At 35.4% G+C, this 22267-nt stretch overlaps 1 protein-coding gene across 7 annotated transcripts in view; it reads right to left on the reverse strand.

Annotated features, from left to right (window-relative positions):
- Nucleotides 1-22267, reverse strand: part of LOC108397612 (sodium channel protein type 3 subunit alpha) — a 112268-nt gene that overhangs the window by 13592 nt on the left and 76409 nt on the right. For all 7 annotated transcript variants that reach the window (XM_073241578.1, XM_073241581.1, XM_073241580.1 and 4 more), the window contains 6 exons: nucleotides 19439-19559; nucleotides 18159-18313; nucleotides 17264-17437; nucleotides 3571-3693; nucleotides 1117-1389; nucleotides 183-236 (listed from right to left, as the gene is read on the reverse strand). In XM_073241578.1, coding sequence (XP_073097679.1) covers nucleotides 183-236; nucleotides 1117-1389; nucleotides 3571-3693; nucleotides 17264-17437; nucleotides 18159-18313; nucleotides 19439-19559 — 900 coding nt within the window. The remainder of the gene's footprint in view (nucleotides 1-182; nucleotides 237-1116; nucleotides 1390-3570; nucleotides 3694-17263; nucleotides 17438-18158; nucleotides 18314-19438; nucleotides 19560-22267) is intronic.

Below are 22267 nucleotides of genomic sequence, written 5' to 3' on the forward strand. Positions count from 1 at the left end.
ATATATTATATATTAGACATATATTAACCGAAATGCCATCATATTGAAGTATATTAGCTTAAAAAGATTATTTCTGTATGCAATTGTAAATGTTCTGATTGCATCTAATATATTATTCAGCCTCACAGATACTCACTACAGAAAATCTAGTAGCTATAAATAGTATTTGAGTGATAACTTACATCCCGTGAATCAACAGCTGCATACATGATATCCATCCAGCCTTTAAATGTGGCCTGTAAACAACATATATTTGAATTATGCACAAAAAGCTAATCCAAGAATATTGGCATTTTGCCATATGAAAACTTGATAGTGTTATAATAAATACTGTACAAATTTTGTACCATATTATGAAATTTTCTATAAAGAGACTGACATGAGTGAAGAAGTGAAATAGATTAAGATTTTATTAAGAGACTGGACCTCATTTTCTTTGTTTCTCTTGGAAGATACTCAACTTTTTTCTACACTAAATTTTAATGAGAGGCTTGACATATGAAACTCCCATTGGAGTCTTAAATCCCTTTCATGCCAAAAGATAAGCTCTATGATTCAAACCTATCATGTGTTTAAACCCAACTTAATCATTTTCATTAATTGATTATTGATTAGTTAATATACTCTTAATTAAGTAAAAATTATTAAACATTATGCATTTTGAAATACACTCTATAAGATTTGCATTTCCACAAATAGTAAACCATACTCCTTAGAAGTTTTTACAATAGGTTATCAGGCTAATAATTCATAACATTTCATTCATCACTAAAATATGTATATACATTGCCATTTTAATATATAAAATTGCTGCTTTCACAATGATTGCTAAAGAAAACTGTAAATGGTAATAGCACAATAGTGCTTGATCATATAATGAAAAAACAGGAATCAGAAATGTAAAATCACATCTAAACATACTAAAAGCTGTACTCTGGGGAAAACATATTGTAAATAACTGCAAAACATCTTCACAGTCAAGTGAAGCTAATAGTATAGGTGTTAAACAACTACTTTTGTACTCAGATATTAATGATTCAAAGAAAGAACATTGGTGAAATGGTTTTCTTGAAACATTTTCATAACATTTTCAAAACTCAGACAGTAGTGACTTACCACTTGAAGCAATGCAAGATAGCCAGCACCAACATTATCAAAGTTTACTTTCACGTTTTTCCACCGAGCTTGCTTGCCAAGAGCCTGACAATCACTCAGATTGTTGACTTCACTAACTTCAAACATGTTACCCGTTGTCACGTTAACACAGTGGTAGAATTTGCCAGCAAACAAATTCACACCCATGATGCTAAAAATCAGCCAGAAGATGAGACAAACCAACAGCACGTTCATGATAGAGGGAATTGCTCCAATAAGAGCATTCACAACTACCTAAAAGAGGAAATGAGAAAAAAGCCAGCTTAACATATTGTGATAATGGAAACCATACTTCTCATTAATTTATTTAATGCTAAAGTGCATGTGAAAAGATCTAAATAAAAATCTAGGTGGACAAGTTGTTTCTTCAGATGTTTTCCAGAACATATTTGTTAAGGGAAGCAAACAATGACATAACTAAAAAGCTAAAGGATTTAAGGAAAGCACAATATGCCAAAGTGTGAAAAGAAACAAAAACCTGATACAGTAAGATGGAGTCAGAAAATGTATGCTGGAGAAAAAAGGAAAAAAATGTATTAAATACCAACAGAATAATCATTATTCAGTAGTGCATTTTAATTTTCAAGAGCATTAATGAATGATTGATAATTTGAGAACATGTTTAAACAAACCCTTTACAAATGACAAAATATTAATATTGCCTTACATCTGTATCCTCAGATCAAGTTAACTTTTTATGAAGACAGATTAAGAATTTACAAGGGCCTTTTTTTCTCTATTGTTAAATCCCAATTTAAAAAAAGTTCATTAAATTAGGAGACTAGATAGAATTTATCTCTGGACATAAAAGTATTGAATATATCCATATTATTATTTCAAATCTCTTAAATGCTCATTTTGGGGTACATGTTACTTCATCAACCCAAACTGACCTATTTCCTGAAGGAGAAACTGAGTCACCTTTCTTCTCATTGAATTCAGAAGAGATTAAGGTATATTCTGAAATCCCCAGGGAGGTCAACAGAACCGTTCTATTAAACGTTTATATTAAGTGAAACTATTATTTTATTTTAAAATACTATATTATTTTAGAAATCACACTAAAGACTTTTAAATAGACTTCAAAACCTGAAATCCAAAACTGTAGACATTTCATATGCTACTCAAATTTTGTTTCTTTTAGAAATCAAGTTATATATATTGTACTTGCCAGATTTGTTTGCTACTAAAATTTGTGTAAAATGATTTTCCCATGTTTCTCATCAAATAAATGAATGATAACATTTAACCATACTTTATAGCTGGAATGTTAGTCCTGTCATATGACTGAATTAAAAATATCAAATTTAGATTAGTTGACAGACTGGAACAAATGTATAAATTTTTTATTTTATTGCTATATTTCCTCAAAAATGAATTATTAATGTGAAACCATGCAACAGATGTGAGCTTAATGATAAAAAGTTAGTGTGAAAAAACTCAAAAATTCTTATGAATTTTATCTTGTGAATTTATCAAGTAGCAGTGAAATGAAATTATAATGTAAAACCAGGTATTTCTTTGCTTATAATACTTTTGGAATATCTGGAGTATGGTTTCATTCTCCATTGTGAATGAATCTCAAAGTTAAGGCTGAAATGTTTTTATTGCTTCAAACAATCCATCTAATAACATAGAAGCCCTTTGGCCTAGAAGAAACTCAGTATCCACGTGCATATGGAAGCTGGATTAAACAAAACTGGCCTTTGTACTAAATAGTATTTTGAGGGGTGTGGAAAGTGGGTGTGTGTCTATATAAATGTGTACTTTATGTTTAGACACATAAAATATATGCTAAGGAAGAGAGCTAGAAAGGAAAATACAAGTGCTATGGAAAAAGTGAAGCTCATTCAGAATGCTCAGTTAAAGGAGATATATATAAAACAAACCTGAGGGATTGCCTAAATGAATAATTAATTATCCTAACCCCTACCTTGGATTCTTAGGGTATATAGATTTTGTCAGACTATAATTTAGTATTGTTTTCTTGTACAACTATTATTATTATTATTACTCATATTAATTAGGAAGTAAAGTACATAAACACCATTTCATTACCAGTGATTTTTGAGGATGCAAACTTATTGAGAGGAAGTTCATCCCTCCTGGGATGAATGTCAGTAAGAAATAGTTTTTAAAAAATGTATAAGCAATCAAATGAAATAAATAGCATACAGAAATATCTTGGAACTGTCATCAGGAGACCTGAACTGTAGTCCTAGTTCTGCTACCAGCAGTTTCTGAGGGCCTGTTTAATAAACCTCAGTTTCAGGAGGCCAGCCTTGGTGATCTCTGATTCTGTCTCTGAAATTCTATGATTGTATGAAATAAATAAGAGTATGGTACCCCTCTAAATTTAAATAACTACCTATATTTAATTTGAATGAATCATCAGAGAGCTCTTACTGTTCTTACCCTCATGCCTTCAAACCGGGATAAGGCTCTTAGAGGCCTTAAGGCTCTTAGTGTCCGTAGGGATTTGATGGCACCAAGTTCAGAATAGCCAAGAGCATTGGCTACCAAGCTAACCAAAGAAACCTACAAAAGGAAAGAAACATTCATCAATCCACCAAGAAACAAACTGTCAACTAAATGCATAGGATGTGGTGCTTATTCTTTAGCACTAACCAAATACAATTTTGGACCTAGCTTGGCAACATTTATCTCCCACATAGTGGGGCCATATTGGCAGCTTTATCTCATACTATTGCTTTTCTTACCAGTGAAACTGGTGCTTGCCTATTTGTATAAACATCTGTAAACCCCTCCAGTTAGATATTTCACCCCATGGAGCCCTTATCAACCTGTGCATATTATCAATGATGATTCAGGATTTGGCTCAAAAGCCAGATCAGATCTTCCATAGACCTGTGTTTAATATTGATTGAAAACCATGTTTCTCTCCTAAATTTATGTACTATCATGGCTTTATGTTCTAGAGGCATTTACCATGTAGTAGAGTCCCTTGATTAGATATCTTCTCCTCTCTTCCAGGTCACATAAACTTCTCAGGGTTTGGGTTGAAGTATTCTTCTCTGAATGTGCTTAACATTTGGTTGTGTATGCTTTAGTCAGTGTGTTAGATAGATAATAATGGAATAATTTTACCTGGAAAAACATTTTATCAGACCGTATAGTTTCATAATCATAATAATGAAGAAATTTTTATTCTAACTACTGGACTTATGATTTAGAATATAGTACCTCATTAAGATAGTACATCTTTCTGATATTTATTCATAAATTAAATTTAACTTAAACACATGAAAGATTAAAGAAGACATGTCCCATTTGGGAGGTAAAGAGACTTCATTTGCTGTGATTTTCTTTCAATATAACATACATTGAACATTCACTATATGCTAGGTTCTGTTCTAAGTGTCTATGCATATAAACCTGAAGAAGTAGGTCACTATTGCTTTTTCACTGGTGAGGAAGTTAAGCCCCCCACTCAAAAAAGGATGCCTAAGTAATAAGAGATGGAATTGGAGCATAAACTCAAGTGATCTGACTTCAAAACTATATGTTAACCTCATGTATCCATTATCAAAAATTCATTCCTCATCTGAGCCACAAACAAAATGATTTGAGTAACCATCTTCTTAGCTCTTAGAAGGATTGTATGTAACTAGTGCTTTTCTTCCTGCATAGGAGATAAATTGGTAATTCATTACATCCACTCGGTGGCTTAAGAGCATTAATTTCTTGTGAAAAGGCCTGTTGAAAATGGGTCTAAACGAATCCTGACAACAATCTAGTGAGGTAGGATGAAACCAGTGAGCTGCCCAGGAACACATGGTGTGACGAATAACATCCAAAGCAGAACTGAGGCTTCAAAGGCACATGGAGCCACTGTCCCCTCATTGATTAATTTAGCATATGTCTCACAGAATTGAACAGAAAAATAAATGACTAGTGACAAGATAATTTATTGACCTATTCATTTCTGTCTAGTGTCCACTGCTACAGAACACTGGAAATAAAGGAAAGGTTATTTGGGAATGTGCAGGCTTCTGTGTTCTGGGCTTCTTGCCTCAGGAGGCATTACAGCGCCTTTACGTTTTTGGATCTGCTTTCCAAAAGCTTCCTTCATCTTCCCAACCAAGTCCTTTATTTGAGACCTGGGCATTTAAAGGGAAGTGGCTACAAATTCCTCAAGACTCTGAAGTAAAGAAGCTCATGATTTAAAAGAAAAAGAAAGGTAATGGCCGGAACCAGAGAGTATTGAAAAGATAGGAAGTTGTGAGTTCAGAGGCTCAGAAACAACACTTACATATGACTTCCCCACGCTGCGGTGGCTCCATGTTGCTCGAGAGGCTGGGCCTTAGTGAACTGCTCTTTTTTTTTTTACTGGACTTCATGCCATTTTGTGTAAGGCAAAACCTCATGTATTGAGTTGACTAATGTGAAAAACTTACTTTGCTTTAAAGGTGTTTTTGAAAAAAATAATTTTAAAGGTTTGTAAGTATACTTAAAATTTGAAGATAATGTTTTCTATTGGTATTCTGCTTTATAATTTACAACTCCTTAATGCTATCTCAGAGTGATCAGATGACTAGACCAAGAGAATATAGAAAGAGGCAAGTACATAACTGGAATTTAAGTCTTCTGTTTTCAAGGCCAGTGTATTTTCTCTTAAGCAAATTTGTCCACAACCTTTCAGGACACATCCTGATTTCTTTTGTGCTAAATACAAGAGGCACTCTTGCTAATGTGTATAAAGTGTAACAGAAGCTGTTCTGACAAAAACAGAACTGTTAGTACAAATTTACATGAGTCTAGGTACCTCTCTACACAGCAAATATATTAAGCTGTCTGTGCTGGAGGTTAGAGGGGTTTAGAGGGGTTTAGAATATTCCTATGGCAACTGAGACAAAAGGAAAGGAATAATGTGGGAGAGAGTTGATGTTTCACCCTGGAAGTTCTGTGGGTAGTTAATGAAACAAGTGATATAAATTTATTTCCCTTAAAAATGGCTAAAGATAATTTTTAAGTTCAATATGAGCAGTTCAAAAATGAAAGCTTATGTGATGATCACCTCCATGTAGTCACATGATACATTTTACTACAAAAGCTTGCATACTTTTTGATGATGAAATCTAGAAGCATTCCCATTAAAATCAGAACTAAAAGAATATGCCCACTACCAAGATTATTATTTAGCACTTTCTGGAAAAGGAAATGCAAATTATAAAAATTAGAAAAGTGGGAGAAGTCGTTATTTGTATATATATTATTGCTGACCCAAAAAGACAAGAAAGTGAAAAATTTTTATAAGCAATAATACAGTTATTTTAGGTGCTAATATATTTTTCATATTAATTTTTTTAAAATGTGCAAGAATCCTTTGGAACTACATACACTTTATTAACATGTAAAAATTAAAGTATAAGAATGATCTAAAATATTATAGTTTTAAGAACAGTCAGATCCTACCAGATATTAAAACCAATGATAAATCTACAATAATTAAAGCTATTACCTTAGTAGACAAATAAATGAAACAAAATAAGGTTCAAATTAGACCCAAGACATACTGAGATTTAGCATGTAGATAAGGGTAATGTTTTAAATGAGGGTGACAAATAGCTTAAATGAGAAACCATTTTGAGGAAAATAATAATTGGATTCTAACCTCATACCTTATCCTGAACTAAGTTCCAGATTGATAAAAATTAAAACATTAAATAAAAATGAATAAATAAAATTCCAACTATAAAACCAGAAAAAAACATAAAATGTTTTAATAATCTTGAAGTTAGAGGGTCTTCATAAATGTGAAAAAAAACAAGAAAAAAGTACTGATAAATTTGACTCAATCAATATGAAAAATTTCTACATGACAAAAAAAGGCAAGAAACAAAAATCCAAATAGGAAGAACAGTTGCACCACATGTGACAAAATATTAAATTTCCTTAATATAAAAAGAGCTCCTACAAATCAACAAAAAACATCATTAGCCAAATAGTAAAACATACAGAGTCTCTCTAAACTTTCATTTTAATCTGTCAAAAAAAAATGTATTTATATACACTCCCTAAAAATTCAACTAGGAGGAAAGCAAAGTAATACAAAGAGAATTTCAGAAGAGTCAAGGAGGAGAGTTTTAGCAAATTCTGGACTATAGAGAGTATAGGGAGATTACTTTCTCAGCAGAGCAGAGACAGCAGAAACCTATGTCTGTGGAGGCAACTTAAAACATTGTTCCAATGAATTCTTAAAAGGCTCTGGACCTGAAGCAACAAGTTCCTCTAAAACGGGTATGACAGATGGTGCTGAAAACAATTGATTGAGCATCTGTATCCAGAAAAGCTGGACACTCTTGAGTCCCCTCATCTGCCCACCAGCACGCAGGACAGCAGAGTGGAATACAGCTTCACAGCTTACAGAGTAAGATTTGTATCTGCTGCAGAGGTCAGAACATAGGAGCAGTAATCCACACTGTGCTTGGGTTTCCCTGTGAGGCCACAGAAGCCCCTTCAATACATAATGCAGTCGTGGGTTTTCCATAGTACCATAGGGTTGAATATGGACCGACTCAATATTTGCTAGATCAAGGGCGCCTGGAACTTCAGTTGCTAGGTGCACTCCTCCCTTTCTACCCCAGAACAGTCTTATTTCCTATTTGCTCTGCAGCTTCTAAAAAGGAGATGGAGCTCAGGTAGTGGTGAGGGCCAGACCCCAAACTGCGATGGGACGGGTGGCAGAGGGCTCTTGGTGAAGAAGGGAGAGTGGGGACACTGGACAAGGTGGGACTTGGTCAGTGGGAGGGGTAAGGTTTATGGCAGGGATAGAGTGAAGGACTGCCCATGTCTGGGGAAGTGAAGGGCAGTTCCTTTGCTGCATGTCAGTCAGCAATCAAAGTCCATTTTTATGTAAGGAAAGTTTGTAACTCAGGCCGCCTCTTGCCTTTGACATCACTTCTATGTTAAACGTTTATAGTTTATTTTTTTGTCCTTAACTTTGTACATAATTAGAAAATTGAAAATGTTCACAAGCTATGTAAGAGCAAACATTTCTGTCATTATGTCAGAGATCATTATAGTCTTGTTTGTGCAGCAGGAAGCTGGAGATAATCGAAGTACTCATCCCTGGGGAATGGGGACTGGGGACTGGGGAATCACTGTGGACTGCCGTGTGGCACTGAGAGGCTGTGTGTTCCACAGGAATTGCACTCAAATATTCCAGAATACCTTTTTTTTTTTCTAGTGAAGACTTTGAATCAAGTGATTTCTAAGTTTACTTCCTTGTCTAGAATTCTATAGTTTGGTAATTTCAAGATGACTTAAAGTGAAATAACACTATGTATTATTCATGCTGAAAAGCCAAATCACAGTATTTTTATTAATGCATGCATCATCTTTAATCAGTGTATGACTGGAAAAACACATGATGTGTTGGTCTGATTGATAGTGAGCACGATAACTTCTCTTATGGGGTATTTAATTTAGACTCTATCTTTAGGTTTAATTATTTTTTTCTAGGAAGATAGGAATTGTTTTTGGTATTTTACATAATCAATATGTTATTTAGTCATTTAATAGCTAAGTAACTATTAGGAACTCTATGCCTCAGTTTCCTCTTCTACAAAATTAGGATCATAACAGTAGATGCCTCAGTGGTTGTTGTGCAGATTAAATGAATTAAAACAAAGGTTAGTTGTTATTAATATACATAAGAACTCTTATCTGTCTTTACTGCCACACTATAGAATCCTGGCTGATGAACTGGTGTGATATCCCATAGGAAGGCCTGTGAGAAGAGCAAGGGCTGTATGGATCTTCCAAAAGGAGGCATTTCATGAGGTCATGAATGGAGGCAGAAAGAACATTTCGTAAGTTATTGCTGAGCTCAGTTAGTCATAGTGGTGTTGGTATGGTGCTGAAGAGGAATATCAAGACCCCCAATTAGTTTGTTAATTGATAACATGGAGGAGAATTTGCTGATTGATTGGTTCTGAGGGGTGGAAAAGTGGGAGAGGTTGAAGATGTCATTTGACTACTTGACTTCATAGATATGTCACCACCAGAGTTCAGGAAGAAATACATGATTGGAAGAGAAAGATAGTGAATATACTGAGGAGTGAATACTGAGTATTGCTGAGGAAGCAATTAGAAATACAGGGGGAGGATTAAAGATGGTGGTGTGAGAGGAGAGACAGAGGCTTCCTCCTAAAACTGAATACAATTAGAAAATATAGTGGGCGCAACTAACCCTGAGAGAGCAACAGGAAAGGACGCGTCAGACTGCACACACCTGGAGAAAAGAGCAGACCTCAGCCAACGGGGTAATATACTGGAGCTGTGGCTCTGTGGGACCTGAGCCCCTCCCCCACCCCAGCTCAGCAGCGGGAGGAAGAAAAATGGAGCAGGGAGGGAGTGGGAGGCTTGGGACTGCTGAATACCTACCTCCGGAGGTCTGCGCTGGGAGCACAAACCTACATTTCATGGTGCTTTCATGAGACTCGCATGACTACTGGGTTGGAAAGTTAATACAGGCAGAGTTCCTGGGGACACTGGGATTCTGGCTGCTTGTGGAAAGCAGGGATCCATATCTGCCTGCTCTGGGACAAAAACTTATACCTGTGTGCCCAGCCCACTGGCTCAGGCAGTGGAGACAGGCACAGCAGCCAGGAGGCGGGGAACAGCTCTTTCCTACCCCCAGTACCGCTCCCCTGTGACCCCCAACATTGCTTCAGGGACTCAGCAGCTCCAGAATAGAGCTTCTGGACACTAGAGGGCGCCATATACAACATGAACTGCCAAAGGAACCTTGTCCAGAGTACAATTGTTAATACAACTCCCGAGAAAGATTTAAATGATATGGACCTCATGACTCTTCCTGAAAGGGAGTTCAAAATCAAAATCATCAACATGCTAATGGAGGTACGGAAAGACATCCAAGAACTCAGGAATTAATTCAGGTTGGAGATCCAATCATTGAAGAGCAAGATGGAGGGTATTAAAAGCAGGTTGGATACAGTGGAGGAGACAATAAATGAAATAGAAACTAGAGAAGAGGAATACAAAGAAGCTGAGGCACAGAGAGAAAAAAGGATCTCTAAGAATGAAAGAATATTGAGAGAACTGTGTGACCAATCCAAGCAGAACAATATTCGCATTATAGGGATACCAGAAGAAGAAGAGAGAGAGAAAGGGATAGAAAGTGTCTTTGAGGAGGTAGTTGCTGAAAAATTCCCCAATCTGGGCAAGGACATAGTCTCTCAGGCCATGGAGATCCACAGATTTCCCAACACAAGGGACCCAAGGAAGACAACACCAAGACACATAGTAATTAAAATGGAAATGATCAAGGATAGGGACAGACTGTTAAAAGCAACCAGAGACAGAAATAAGATCACATACAAAGGAAAGCCCATCAGGCTACCATCAGACTTCTCAGCAGAAACCTTACAGGTCAGAAGGGAGTGGCATGATGTATTTAATGCCATGAAGCAGATGGGCCTGGAACCAAGATTACTTTTTCTGGCAAGATTATCATTTAAGTTTGAAGGAGGGATTAAACAATTTCTAGATAAGCAAAAGCTGAGATAATTTACCTCCCCAAAACCATCTCTACAGTCTATTTTGGAGGGACTGCTATAGATGGAAGTGTTCCTAAGGTTGAATAGCTGTCACCAGAGATAATAAAACCACAGTAAAGAAAGTACAACAGTTAATTACTAAGCAAATGCAAAATTAAATTAACTATCCCCAGAGTCAATCAAGGGATAGACAAAAAGTACAGAATATGATACCTAATATATAAAGAATGGAGGAGGAAGAAAAAGGAGGAGAAACAGAAAAGAACCTTTAGATTGTGTTTGTAACAGCATACTAAGTGAGTTAACTTAGACTCTTAGATAGTAAGGAAAATAACCTTGAACTTTGGTAACCATGAATCTAAAGCCTGCAATGGCAATAAGTAAATACCTATCGATAATCACCCTAAATGTAAATGGACTGAATGCACCAATCAAAAGACATAGAGTCACTGAATGGATAAAAAATAAGACCCGTCTATATGCTGTTTACAAGAGACTCGCCTCAAACCCAAAGACATGCACAGACTAAAAGTCAAGGGATGGAAAAACGTATTTCATGCAAACAATAGGGAGAAAAAAGCAGGTGTTGCAGTACTAATATCAGACAAAATAGACTTCAAAACAAAGAAAGTAACAAGAGATAAAGAAGGACATTACATAATGATAAAGGGCTCAGTACAACAATAGGATATAACCATTATAAGTATATATACACCCAACACAGGAGCACCAGCATATGTGAAACAAATACTAACAGAACTAAAGGAGGAAATATAATGCAATGCATTCATTTTAGGAGACTTCAACACACCATTTACTCCAAAGGACAGATCCACCAGACAGAAAATAAGTAAGGACACAGAGGCACTGAACAACACACTAGAACAGATGGACCTAATAGACATCTATAGAAGTCTACATCCAAAAGCAATTAGAAATATGGGTTTGGGTTTAAGGAAAATCCAGAATTAAAGGCTAAACATCTCTCTATGTGCTTAAAGTCATAATATTTTTAAGAATGAAAGATAGTATTTGATAAGCTTTATGAATTAATAGGACTATCTTTATAAACCTGGCCAGTGAGAAATTTATCTTATTAATAACTTGATAATGCTAAGAGAATTAAATCCTCCTAAAAGAGGTACAAAGTGGGTCCTTCCTACTAGGAGACAATTATAGGAGAAGCCAATACACATACCAGACTGTTCATATATAAATATGTCTAGAGAGAGATGAGAGACTGATAGGAAATGACAGAAATTTGTAGTCATTCAGTCCCTTTACCTGAAAGTTCTTTTAATTTAATCAATTTTCTACACAAGAGCTCCAGCTGCAATTCAGGGCAGGTATGTTCATATTAGCAAGACATTGCATTGTTATTCACCAGCATTTGTAGGCAACCATCTTCAGAGTGCAATGTGGAAACTGACAAGTGTGACACAGTATTTTAAATAGATCTGTGCCCTACTGCAAAATATGGGGCAGAGAGCACAGTGCTAGAAAGAGGCATCTCTGCCACCTACTTTACATATGACATCTTTAAACCACATTTTCTCTGTAGCAAAATAGATGCAGTAATAAGACATATCACAGGATTGTTAAGAGGATTGACAAATAATTTATAATTAAACAGATGCATAGATAATGAGGTTTGTAAAGTAGGGGTTAAGAGAACAGTCATTAGAGCCAAATGATTTGGGTACAAAATCCAGTTTAGCAACTTACTAGCTATGTTGACTTGAGCAAGTAGCTTACTTTCTTTGCCTTAGTTTCCCCATCTGTAAAATGAGGATAATTATGGTTTCTAACTCACAGGGTTTTGAAGATTAAATTAACATGTATAAAGTGCTTTCAGCAGCAATGGTATACAGTAAGCATTAAACCAGGGCTATCAATTTTCATTATTACTAAGTAAGGCTCTTAATTGGTGCTATTCCTACAGTAAGTGCTTAGGAAGTGCTAAGTATATTACTGTGCTACTACCAGTAACAATTATAGCTTCATTATTGAAGATGCTAGTATGTTAAGGATAAATGTCAAGAACTAAGGCAGGGACACTAGATTCTAGATGTTTCTGGCAATTGGAAATATATTAGGATCAGAAGGTGTCCTTATTCTGCTTTTGTTTACTTCAAAAGAGCATAATGAGGATTCTAAGGGGACTTTGAGCAATCAGGAAAAGAGTTTCTGAGCAGCAAATATCAAGCATTTCTTTTCAACCACATCAGCAACCTGTGCTGTCTATAAAGGAGAAATCATCTGTGGGCAACAAATATTTCATGATGGGTTTAATCTTTTACTAAGAGTGTGTTTTGGACATATCAGCACCTTAGGGTAATTTAGAACCTAATTTGAAGTTGTTATGATAGGTGCTCAGATGAATTTTTTCAGGGATGACATTTATGCAAAATCCTTAAGGACCGGAAGTCTGAATTTATTTTCAGCAAATTTTGATCAAATTTTTAGTTCATTGTGTGGCCAATAACAGCATCTGTAGTATAGCTTATATAGTTATAGTGTAGGATAGCTTGTATTTTATATAAAGATAGTATTTTTTTTACCTTTAGATAGGAAAAAAAATATCATACAGCATCAGAAAAAGTGGCTAATCTCATGCAGTGTTCTGGTAGACAAAGGCATAGTTTAAGTTGTCTGATTGATTCCAACCTGAATTAGCATACTTGCTGTCTCTATCGCTTCATCCCCATTCTTTCCTTAACCTTTCCAATCAGTACTTTATCCCCATCACTTCCATGAAATATCTCTTATCCATGACACCAATGGCCTACATTTTGCCAAATCTTCAGTGTTAATTCTCAGTACTCATGTCACTTGTCTTTCTATGCAGCTTTTGACATTGATCTTCTCTGGGCTTTTATGAACCCATGCATATTCTGTTTTTCTTTTTCTACTTACTGTTACTTCTCAGTCTAGGTTACTGGCTACATCTCTTGCACAAACTCTAATTTTTGAAATGTCCCAAAAGTTTGGTCTAGGCTTCCTTGTCAACTTATGTTCCCTGACTAGGGGAGCTAATCCAAGCTCATGACTTCAAAGACCATCTGTATACTGATGACCTCTAAGTTCATAATCAGGTCCTGGCTTCTCTCCAGAGCTTGAATTTATATAAAATTCAACATCTACCCTTGAATGTCTCATAGGCATCTCACACTTAATATAACCTTTTCCTACCTACCATCCGCTTGACCTGTCAAACCTGTTCTTTTGATCTTTGCCATTCCAGTTAATGGCTTCATCCTCTACCTATTTGTTCAGCTCGAAAGAAAACCTATTTGTTGGACTCTTCCTTTTCTTCATATGACATATCTTATCCCTCAGTAAGTCTCATCACCTTAGTCTAAGACATAATATGTTTGCTAGAAGATGGCTCCCTCATTAACATGGCTCCCTAATTCATCTCCCTGCTTCAACTCTTTTGCTGTTCTTTCTCCATCACCTGATGTGATCTTTTTAAAACAGATCATATCCCTGCTCACCAGCCCCTCCCTGAGCTTCCCTTTGTAAATATTATTAATATATAATAAATTACATAACACATACAATATATGATCAAATACAATAAAACATGAACTTCTTACTATGGTCTCTTGGTACCTTTTTGAATTAAGTTTCTGCCACTCTTGCCTATGTTTCCTCACACACAGACATAATAGTTTTCCTTCTGTCTCCTGAGTGTCCTTGGCTCATCTTCCCCTCAGGGCCTTCTCTCTTCCCTCAGGTCTGGGAATGACTGGTACCTTGTCATAGACTGAATTTTTATGTCTCTCCAAATTCATACATTGAACCCTAATCCCCAGTGTGGTGGTATTTGGAAGTGCAGCCTTTAGGAAGCAGTTAGGTCATGATGAAGGACCCCTCATGGATGGTATTAATGCCTTTAAAAGGTAACCCACAGAGCACGCTGGGAACCAGAAAGTGGACTCTCACCAGATACTTAATCTGCTAGCACTTTGACCTGGGACTTCCCAGCCTCCAGAAGAGAGAAATTTCTGTTGATTATAAGCCACCTAGCCTGTGGTATTCTGTTTTAGCAGCCTGAATGGTATAAGACACCTTCTCATCATTATCCTCCCCAAAACACCTTCCCTTGATACTCTAGCTAACACTGTCCACCTGCTGCCCACCCTGCAGTAATCCCTATCCCATTACCCTGTTTTATTTCACAGCATTGATTACCATCTGCCTTGGTCTTATTTTTAGATTTTATTTTACATTTTTCTTATCTGTTACCCTCTCCTATAGAGTTTGAGCTCTAACAGGACTTGATCTGTCTTGTTCATACTTCCTTTGTCTAGAATAGCATGTGCTCCTTCTTAGGTACTACGAATCTTTATTGAATAAATGAATGAATGTTAGGAGGTTGGATAGATAGCCCACTACAATGTACTACTTTTCACTTACAGCTAGGGATCTGAAGAGATTACATTTTTTTACATAGATAAATTTCTCAAGGTTTGAAAGCATATTTCTTCTGATTTGAAGTACTTAACTTACATTTCAGATATGCGTTTTGTTTTTTTACTTTCTGTGGCTGATAGCAATATAATTTTTATATATTATTACAATATACCTTATGGACTGTGAAGCCCATTTAAGTATGTTTTGTACTTTCAAAAACTGTTTTATCTCTGTGTTTACTTTAACATAATGGATCCAGTGATCTGAGAACAAGTTGTTACATGAGGTTACATTGATTTACATATTTCAGCCCCTGCTTTGGGAAAAAGAAGAAAATAGACCCATTTAAGATAACTTAAGTTGCCCAAAGGTAGAAAGCTTTAGTACCCAATTCTAATCTGCTAATTTAGACTCACTAAAAGGGAATAATTTTTTTGGCACCGTTCTGTGTCATTAAATTTATTCATTTGTACATTGGTAAGTAGATACCTAAGTGTCTCTGTGTCTAAACATACAAACATGACACAAAACCTCTGCTCTTAAGAGATTTTTGCACTATATTCATATTTTCTATATGGGACAAATTTATGGATGTACAAATATATTAAAGTACAATATAGTGTTTCAGTAAATGTAAATTTTTCAGTAAATGTGGATATTTCAGTAAATTTCAGAATTTTCTGGAAAAGTTCTATCACATTTGTAAATGATCTTTGTATATGACAAAATCATTTTGAACCAAGAGAGGATTCTTAAATGTATTTACTGTTTTATCACTTCTGGAAGAAGCCAGAGATTATCAGAGCTAAATCCCAAAACTAGTCTGAAAATGTAATAATATTAGATTTATAACAGTTAGATAGGAAACCTTTGGGATAAAGGACCACTGAATTGGGAATTAGGAAATTTGGATAGTAATCTTTGTTACTAAGTAGTTGTGCTACCTTAGGAAAATTATTTGAACTGAGGCTTCAGTTTCCTAATGTCTGAAAATAAAGGCTAGATGTATCCATTCCAGCTGCAGAATATGCCAATGTCAAACTTCCCTTTATGGATAGCTTTTCAGGATAATACTGAGATTCATCTCTTATTATTCATTAAAGAGCAGAGATTGGAATTGGAAAATGGAAGTCATTTCTGGTCTCTAAAAGTGATTTGGCAGCAGACTTCTTATCCACTAAAAGGGTTAAAACACATTTTGGTTTTAGAATTATATGTATGTATGGGAGAAAGAAGAGTAGAATTTAGATAGGCTCACACTTGTCAAAAATGATAAAAGAATGAATGCACACATACAGCAATCATTGATTCATATTGGCAAGTGTTAGAGTTAAAAATAAAGTGCTTTATGATGGCTAGGGAACAGCTGGAGATAATGCGTCAATTGCCTTGTTTTGTTGGGAGGCTGTGAAGCCTTGTGTACTGCTATATCACAGACTACAAAGAACCAGATGACTGTCATTTTGCCCCAGTGCCTCTCCATTGCTTGGAATTAAAAAAAGGTTGCAAACCAGACAGATCTCGTAACTGGCAAAGTTCCTTTGACTACTCACCTTAGGGTAATCAGATTCAGAGCAGGGCTAACTCTTTGCATGGTAAATACGATTAACTACTGGGATATCTAATTACTGATTTAAGAATGTAAATACATTTTATTGTCTCTGTGGGTATGTGGATAAATGAATATAATGAATGGGTCGTTTTCACACATTACGTAGTAACATATACTCTAGCAAGGGATTAAAGTGCAATTCTCACAATTCCTGGCCCCAAATCCATCTTGATTTTACCTCCTGGAGATTTTTTTTTAACTGCTAATAAGCTAAGTGCTTAGATCTTTCTAGGAGATTTTTAGCTGTTCCTTACCTTAACTTTCAGAAAAAGAAATGCTGGCTGCTTATGGCATAGAATACTTTCTCTGTGTTTTGTTTTGCTAATGTTCACATTTTTAGGACCCCTTCTGCTCTTTTCCATGAAACTTTTATAATTTCTGTGTTATTGTTTTTTAAAAAATAACTGCATAATTGTATCAGCATTAGTGAAACTAGGTTCTCAAAAGTCAAGGTTTTAATCACAGAAATATATGAAATGTCAAACTCGCCTCTTTAAAAGAGGATTTCGTAACAAGCACTCAGGATACTTACATCAACAATCAGGAAATCAAGCCAGCACCAAGCATTAGTGAAATATGTTTGAAATCCATAAGCTACCCATTTGAGAAGCATTTCCAGAATGAATATATAAGTGAAGACCTTGTCAGCATATTCTAGCATGGTTTTGATAGTCTTTCGCTGTTCAATATATATATCTTCAAAAGCCTGTGAATCAAGAATAATTTTATTTTACTTGAATGGCTTTCCTCCCCCAAATACTTGATAAAATGTTTAGTATATATTGGGCACAAAGCAATAATTTGACAATTATTGGCTAATAACATAAACACTGGACGTGAGACAAAAATCTAAAGACTAAACTAACAAAATGCTGGCCAGGAAATGTCAGTCTACTGATTTAGTACACGCTTTCTTCTTTGCCTGCCACTCCAAAACCTCCAGCTCAATTACTGCTACAAAGACATGTTTTTAGAGAATATGAACTCAGAAAGTAACTAGAAGTTATAGTAATGATTCCCTGAATGATCTCCCTTATTTTGAAAGAATTGATTAGACCTAAAGAAAACAAAGGACACTTTAAGTCCACAAATGATTATTATGGACATATAAATGATTAATATGATTATTAGAACTGGATGGTATTTAACATGGAAGGTAACAAAGTTATGGAATGTCTCTGTAAATGGTCATCTCAGTAAGGAAAACATCTGTTAGATAAAGACCAGCTGAGAGATTTCATCTGACTGTTTGTGGTTCTGATGAATTATGTACTCAATTTGGCGTAGTTAAACCCTGCGTGCTCTGCGCTGCATGGCGCAGATATACCTCCTCTTTGGCTTCCTAAGCTCAGTGTATGCTTGTGTTATTTTCAGAGAATAAGCTATTTTACTAGAACCTGATTCATGCCAACCTGAATTTCACTTACCAGAGCACCACTACTGAGAAGGATCATGAAGACAATGAAAGTCTCAAACCAGTTGTGTTCAACAATACTGTAGCAGGTTTTCCGAAGATTCCACCAGGTCTTTCCTTTACCTTCTTCTATACTTACTTGACAGAATGGAAACTTTTTGATACATCCTAAAAGATAACGTTAAATGTAATAAATTAGAAAAATAAATTTTAATCATAAATAGGAAAGAAATCGTGTTGCTCTCTCTCCGTCCCAGTCTCAGACTGTCACTTTAAAGGCTAAGTATCTGGCTACTTCATTCCCTAGTTGTCTTCAGCATCCCTTTTGTATAATGAATCATTCTCAGGCTTATATATTAAAGCTAGCTACCTGGAATTCAAGGAATTCGTTTACCAAGAGTTGCTTGAGTATAAATGATTTCATTCTTTAACACTAGTTAGGATCTCTCTTTGCCTCAAGGCCACTGAAAGAAATAGGGTCCGAAGACACCTTCAAGTTTAGGAGAAACTACCTGCTTAGATTGTTTATTCATTTTTTGATGTGATCCTGGGATTTTACTCCTTTTCATGCACAGAAAACCTCCTAGGTATCAGCCGCTATCAGTTTTCCCAAGCTAATTTATTTTCAGCTTCAGTGCTTTTCTTAGTCACACCTATGACTCATCTTGTCAGTCAGTATCTCTGTTCCAGTGTCCTCCCCCTCTTAGTTTTCATGTTATTTCTAACTTCCATCCACTCTTCTGCTCTAACTCTCTGAACTACTTACTACACATCAGATGCAGTCCAATCAAACTGAATCGGCAAATCTTTATTAATTTGTGTGCAACACACTGCAGTGGTCACTGTGAGAACAACTACTCTTCCTCCTATCAAGGCTTCACAGTGTCAGCTTCCCCAAACAGCTCTGGTCACTGTGCGAATTAGCTACATTTGAAACTGTAATGGATGGGGTGTAATTATTGCATCAACATCAGTCAAATCACAACATTGCCAGTAAAATCTAAAGGGACTGCTGTATCAATGAGATGGCATTCCAGAGTTCTATTTATCTCATAGGATTAGCTTCTCCACATTCTAGAGCATGAAAAAAAGACATGTCACATCATCCTAATGTCCAGGCTGCTGTAGTATGGATCTGCAAGTATAGATAAATTAACTTTTTGGAAGAAAAGAGGGAAACAAAGATAACCATGTCTTCACCATTTCTTTGAAATATTTCCTTCAACTGAAGCATATTCAGTCTATGTAAAGAAAGATGGGAGACTGCATTTAGTCATATTAGAGCTTGTTTACCTTCAGTAAAACAAGCTTCTGGCTTAAGGTCCTCCTCGGGTTCCATTTCGGCTTGTTCACCTTCTCGGGGTGGAGCAATGTCAACTGTGCTTCCTTCAGATGAGCTGGTTGCATTTAATTTCTGAAAACCAAACCCCATTGCAAAGATGTGATTTTTCTCTCCTTGTATTCAGCTAATTTGGAAACACTCTGTCATAGTATGAAAAATGATAGTGATGGCATATGACTCTATTTAAACATTACTGATAATTATATACTAATAATTTAGCATAGTTAAAGTCTTGCTGTAATGTGACTACTAACCTAATTCAGACAAAAAAGGCTAGACAGCATTTATTGTGGGTGATTTGGAAAGGATGGATTATACTGATTAACTTGTTTTATAATCTCCATTTGTTAATGGATGCCATATGAAAATCATTTAATACATGCATACTCAAGCCAAATCAAGACTCATTTGATCAAAGTTTGGTATGCTGATATCCACTACTGATTATATTAATAAAAATGCATCAAATCTAATTGTAATTTCCACCTCTTCCGATGGAAATTTTCAGAGGGCAAAGAACATTACCAGTAGTTTCTAACTACTGTCCATGTTTCTGTAATTTTAGAGAGGAAGAACGGCACATTAACATTAGTCACAGTCATTATATTTCAACTTTGAGCTATATTTTTCTCTGACTTACATAATTTTCTCACTTTACTAGCAGAAAAATGATGGATCTCTTTCTCTCTCCTCTCTTTGCTCTCTTCCTCTCTCTTTGAGCTGTTTAAATGAATTCAATACTTGCCAAAGTATTCTAAATGAAGTGAAAATTTCTTCAAAAGTGGTGTAGTCTAGAATCTGCATAGACTTTCATTAAGAGCATGGTCTGAGTTCAACATTTGATCAGGCTGGGAATTTTTCCTTGAAATAAATCAATGTGATATGCTGCATGGCTAGAAAGAGCCACTTTACTGTCACAAGAATTAATACCTAATAAATACTCTGAGACCACTTGAGAAGACTTTTGGATGTCCAACGTTTTATGGAAACTGATGCAAAGACATGACATACAACACAACGTAGGCAATGTAATGTAAGCTTTTAGAATGAAAGAAACAGCTCATGGATATGTTAATGGCTTCAAAGCCTCCATTGACTTTAGTAGCTAAGGGGTAGGGTCACTCTGCTGTCGCTTTCAGAAAGAGTTAATGTTTTATTGAAAAATACCTAATGACCCTCTAAACATAGGTCATACTGGACGAAATTTGGCTGAGAATACTTGATTTATTGAAATCATAACAAAAATATAGTTTAGTATTTTACAGTGTGAACTAATTGAAAACCAATATCAAGGTGGTACTTCCTGTGGTGTTAATTTGAGGGTGAGGTTAATTTAACCATGTCCAACTAAATACATTATGCAATTACTTTAACTCAAAATATAATTCTATGATTAAATACCTCCTAGTATGGAGTATGCCGAAGAGAGAAGTTAGGCTCTCCTTTTTGGCTGATGGTTCTTAGAATCATTATAGCACAAGAATATTTATCTTTAAATTTCCCTACTTTTTGGAGAAGTGGAAGGCCAAGACTATTTTCTTCTCCCAGGATTTTTCTGCTTGTTACAGCCACAATATCTTAATTCTTTAAAGAAAATCTCACGAAAGCTACCTCTGAATAGAACTGCAGCAGCTTCTGATATAATGAAGAAAGTACTGGATAATTGTTTGGACTCAGCAACTAACTCTTCCTTGCTATTTCACTTGTGGTTTAGGGGTTGGACATACGGTGTTTGATGACAGGCAGCAGTAATACCCATTGCATAAATAAAACCAGGAAGAAACCTAATTATTTTGAGATTAGTTATAAAAAGTTTCCTGTTTCGTCTTTCTCTTGGCCAGTCCAAGCTCAGTAATTTCTTCTGAGCCTGGTCATGGTCCTCCTCCACAAAGTCTTTCTTGCATGATTTCACCACACTGAATTTCATAGCATGCTTAGTCCATTACTTGTTTGCTTTGATCAAGTATCTGTTTTTTAAATTGAAGTGTCATTGATATACATTTTTATATTGGTTTCAATGTCAAATATCTTTATAAATATATGTATATATAATGTATATAAAACATATATGTACAAATACATATTTATGTACATATATACCAAAAACACACACACACACACACATACATATATACCAAAAGATCCAAGCACAGAATAGACACTAAATAGTTATGCTGAGTTTATAAAGAGTGAATAAATGAACGGTTGAATGCATCTTTGTATTAGTTTTTATAGAGAGAACTATTGTGGTTAGATGATTTCATCTACTTTGATATATAACTTAATCATGTCTTGACAGAAGTCTATTTAATTGTATTAGAAAATGCATTTTTTCTTTATTGATAGGAATTTTTTATAAATAATATTTTAGCAGTTAAAAACACATGTATTTCCAAACTGTTTCCATAAAATATTGGCAGACATTCAATAAAGAAATCTGAGGGAAGAAAGTAGTAAGTATATATGTATGTACATACAAACACACACATACTTTTCCATTTGAAAATTTTAGAGAATATACTCACCCTTCACTTCTCATTTTACCACTGTTAATTGTGAGACATTCAGTTTTTCACATTATAATTGTCTGCCATACACTCTACAGGTGTGTTATATTTAAATACAATTATTAATTGATGGCAGACCCTTCACAGGCACAAGTAATAGCAGCCACTAATCTGAATGACAGTTGAATCCACTGTTTATCAACTATTGACCTCTGGATGTATTTTTGCTATTGGTGCTATCTTTAGATTGTTAACGTCTGTGAATGTGGTTAA

This window comes from Manis javanica, chromosome 7, assembly GCF_040802235.1.
Source record: "Manis javanica isolate MJ-LG chromosome 7, MJ_LKY, whole genome shotgun sequence".
Lineage (NCBI taxonomy): Eukaryota > Metazoa > Chordata > Mammalia > Pholidota > Manidae > Manis > Manis javanica.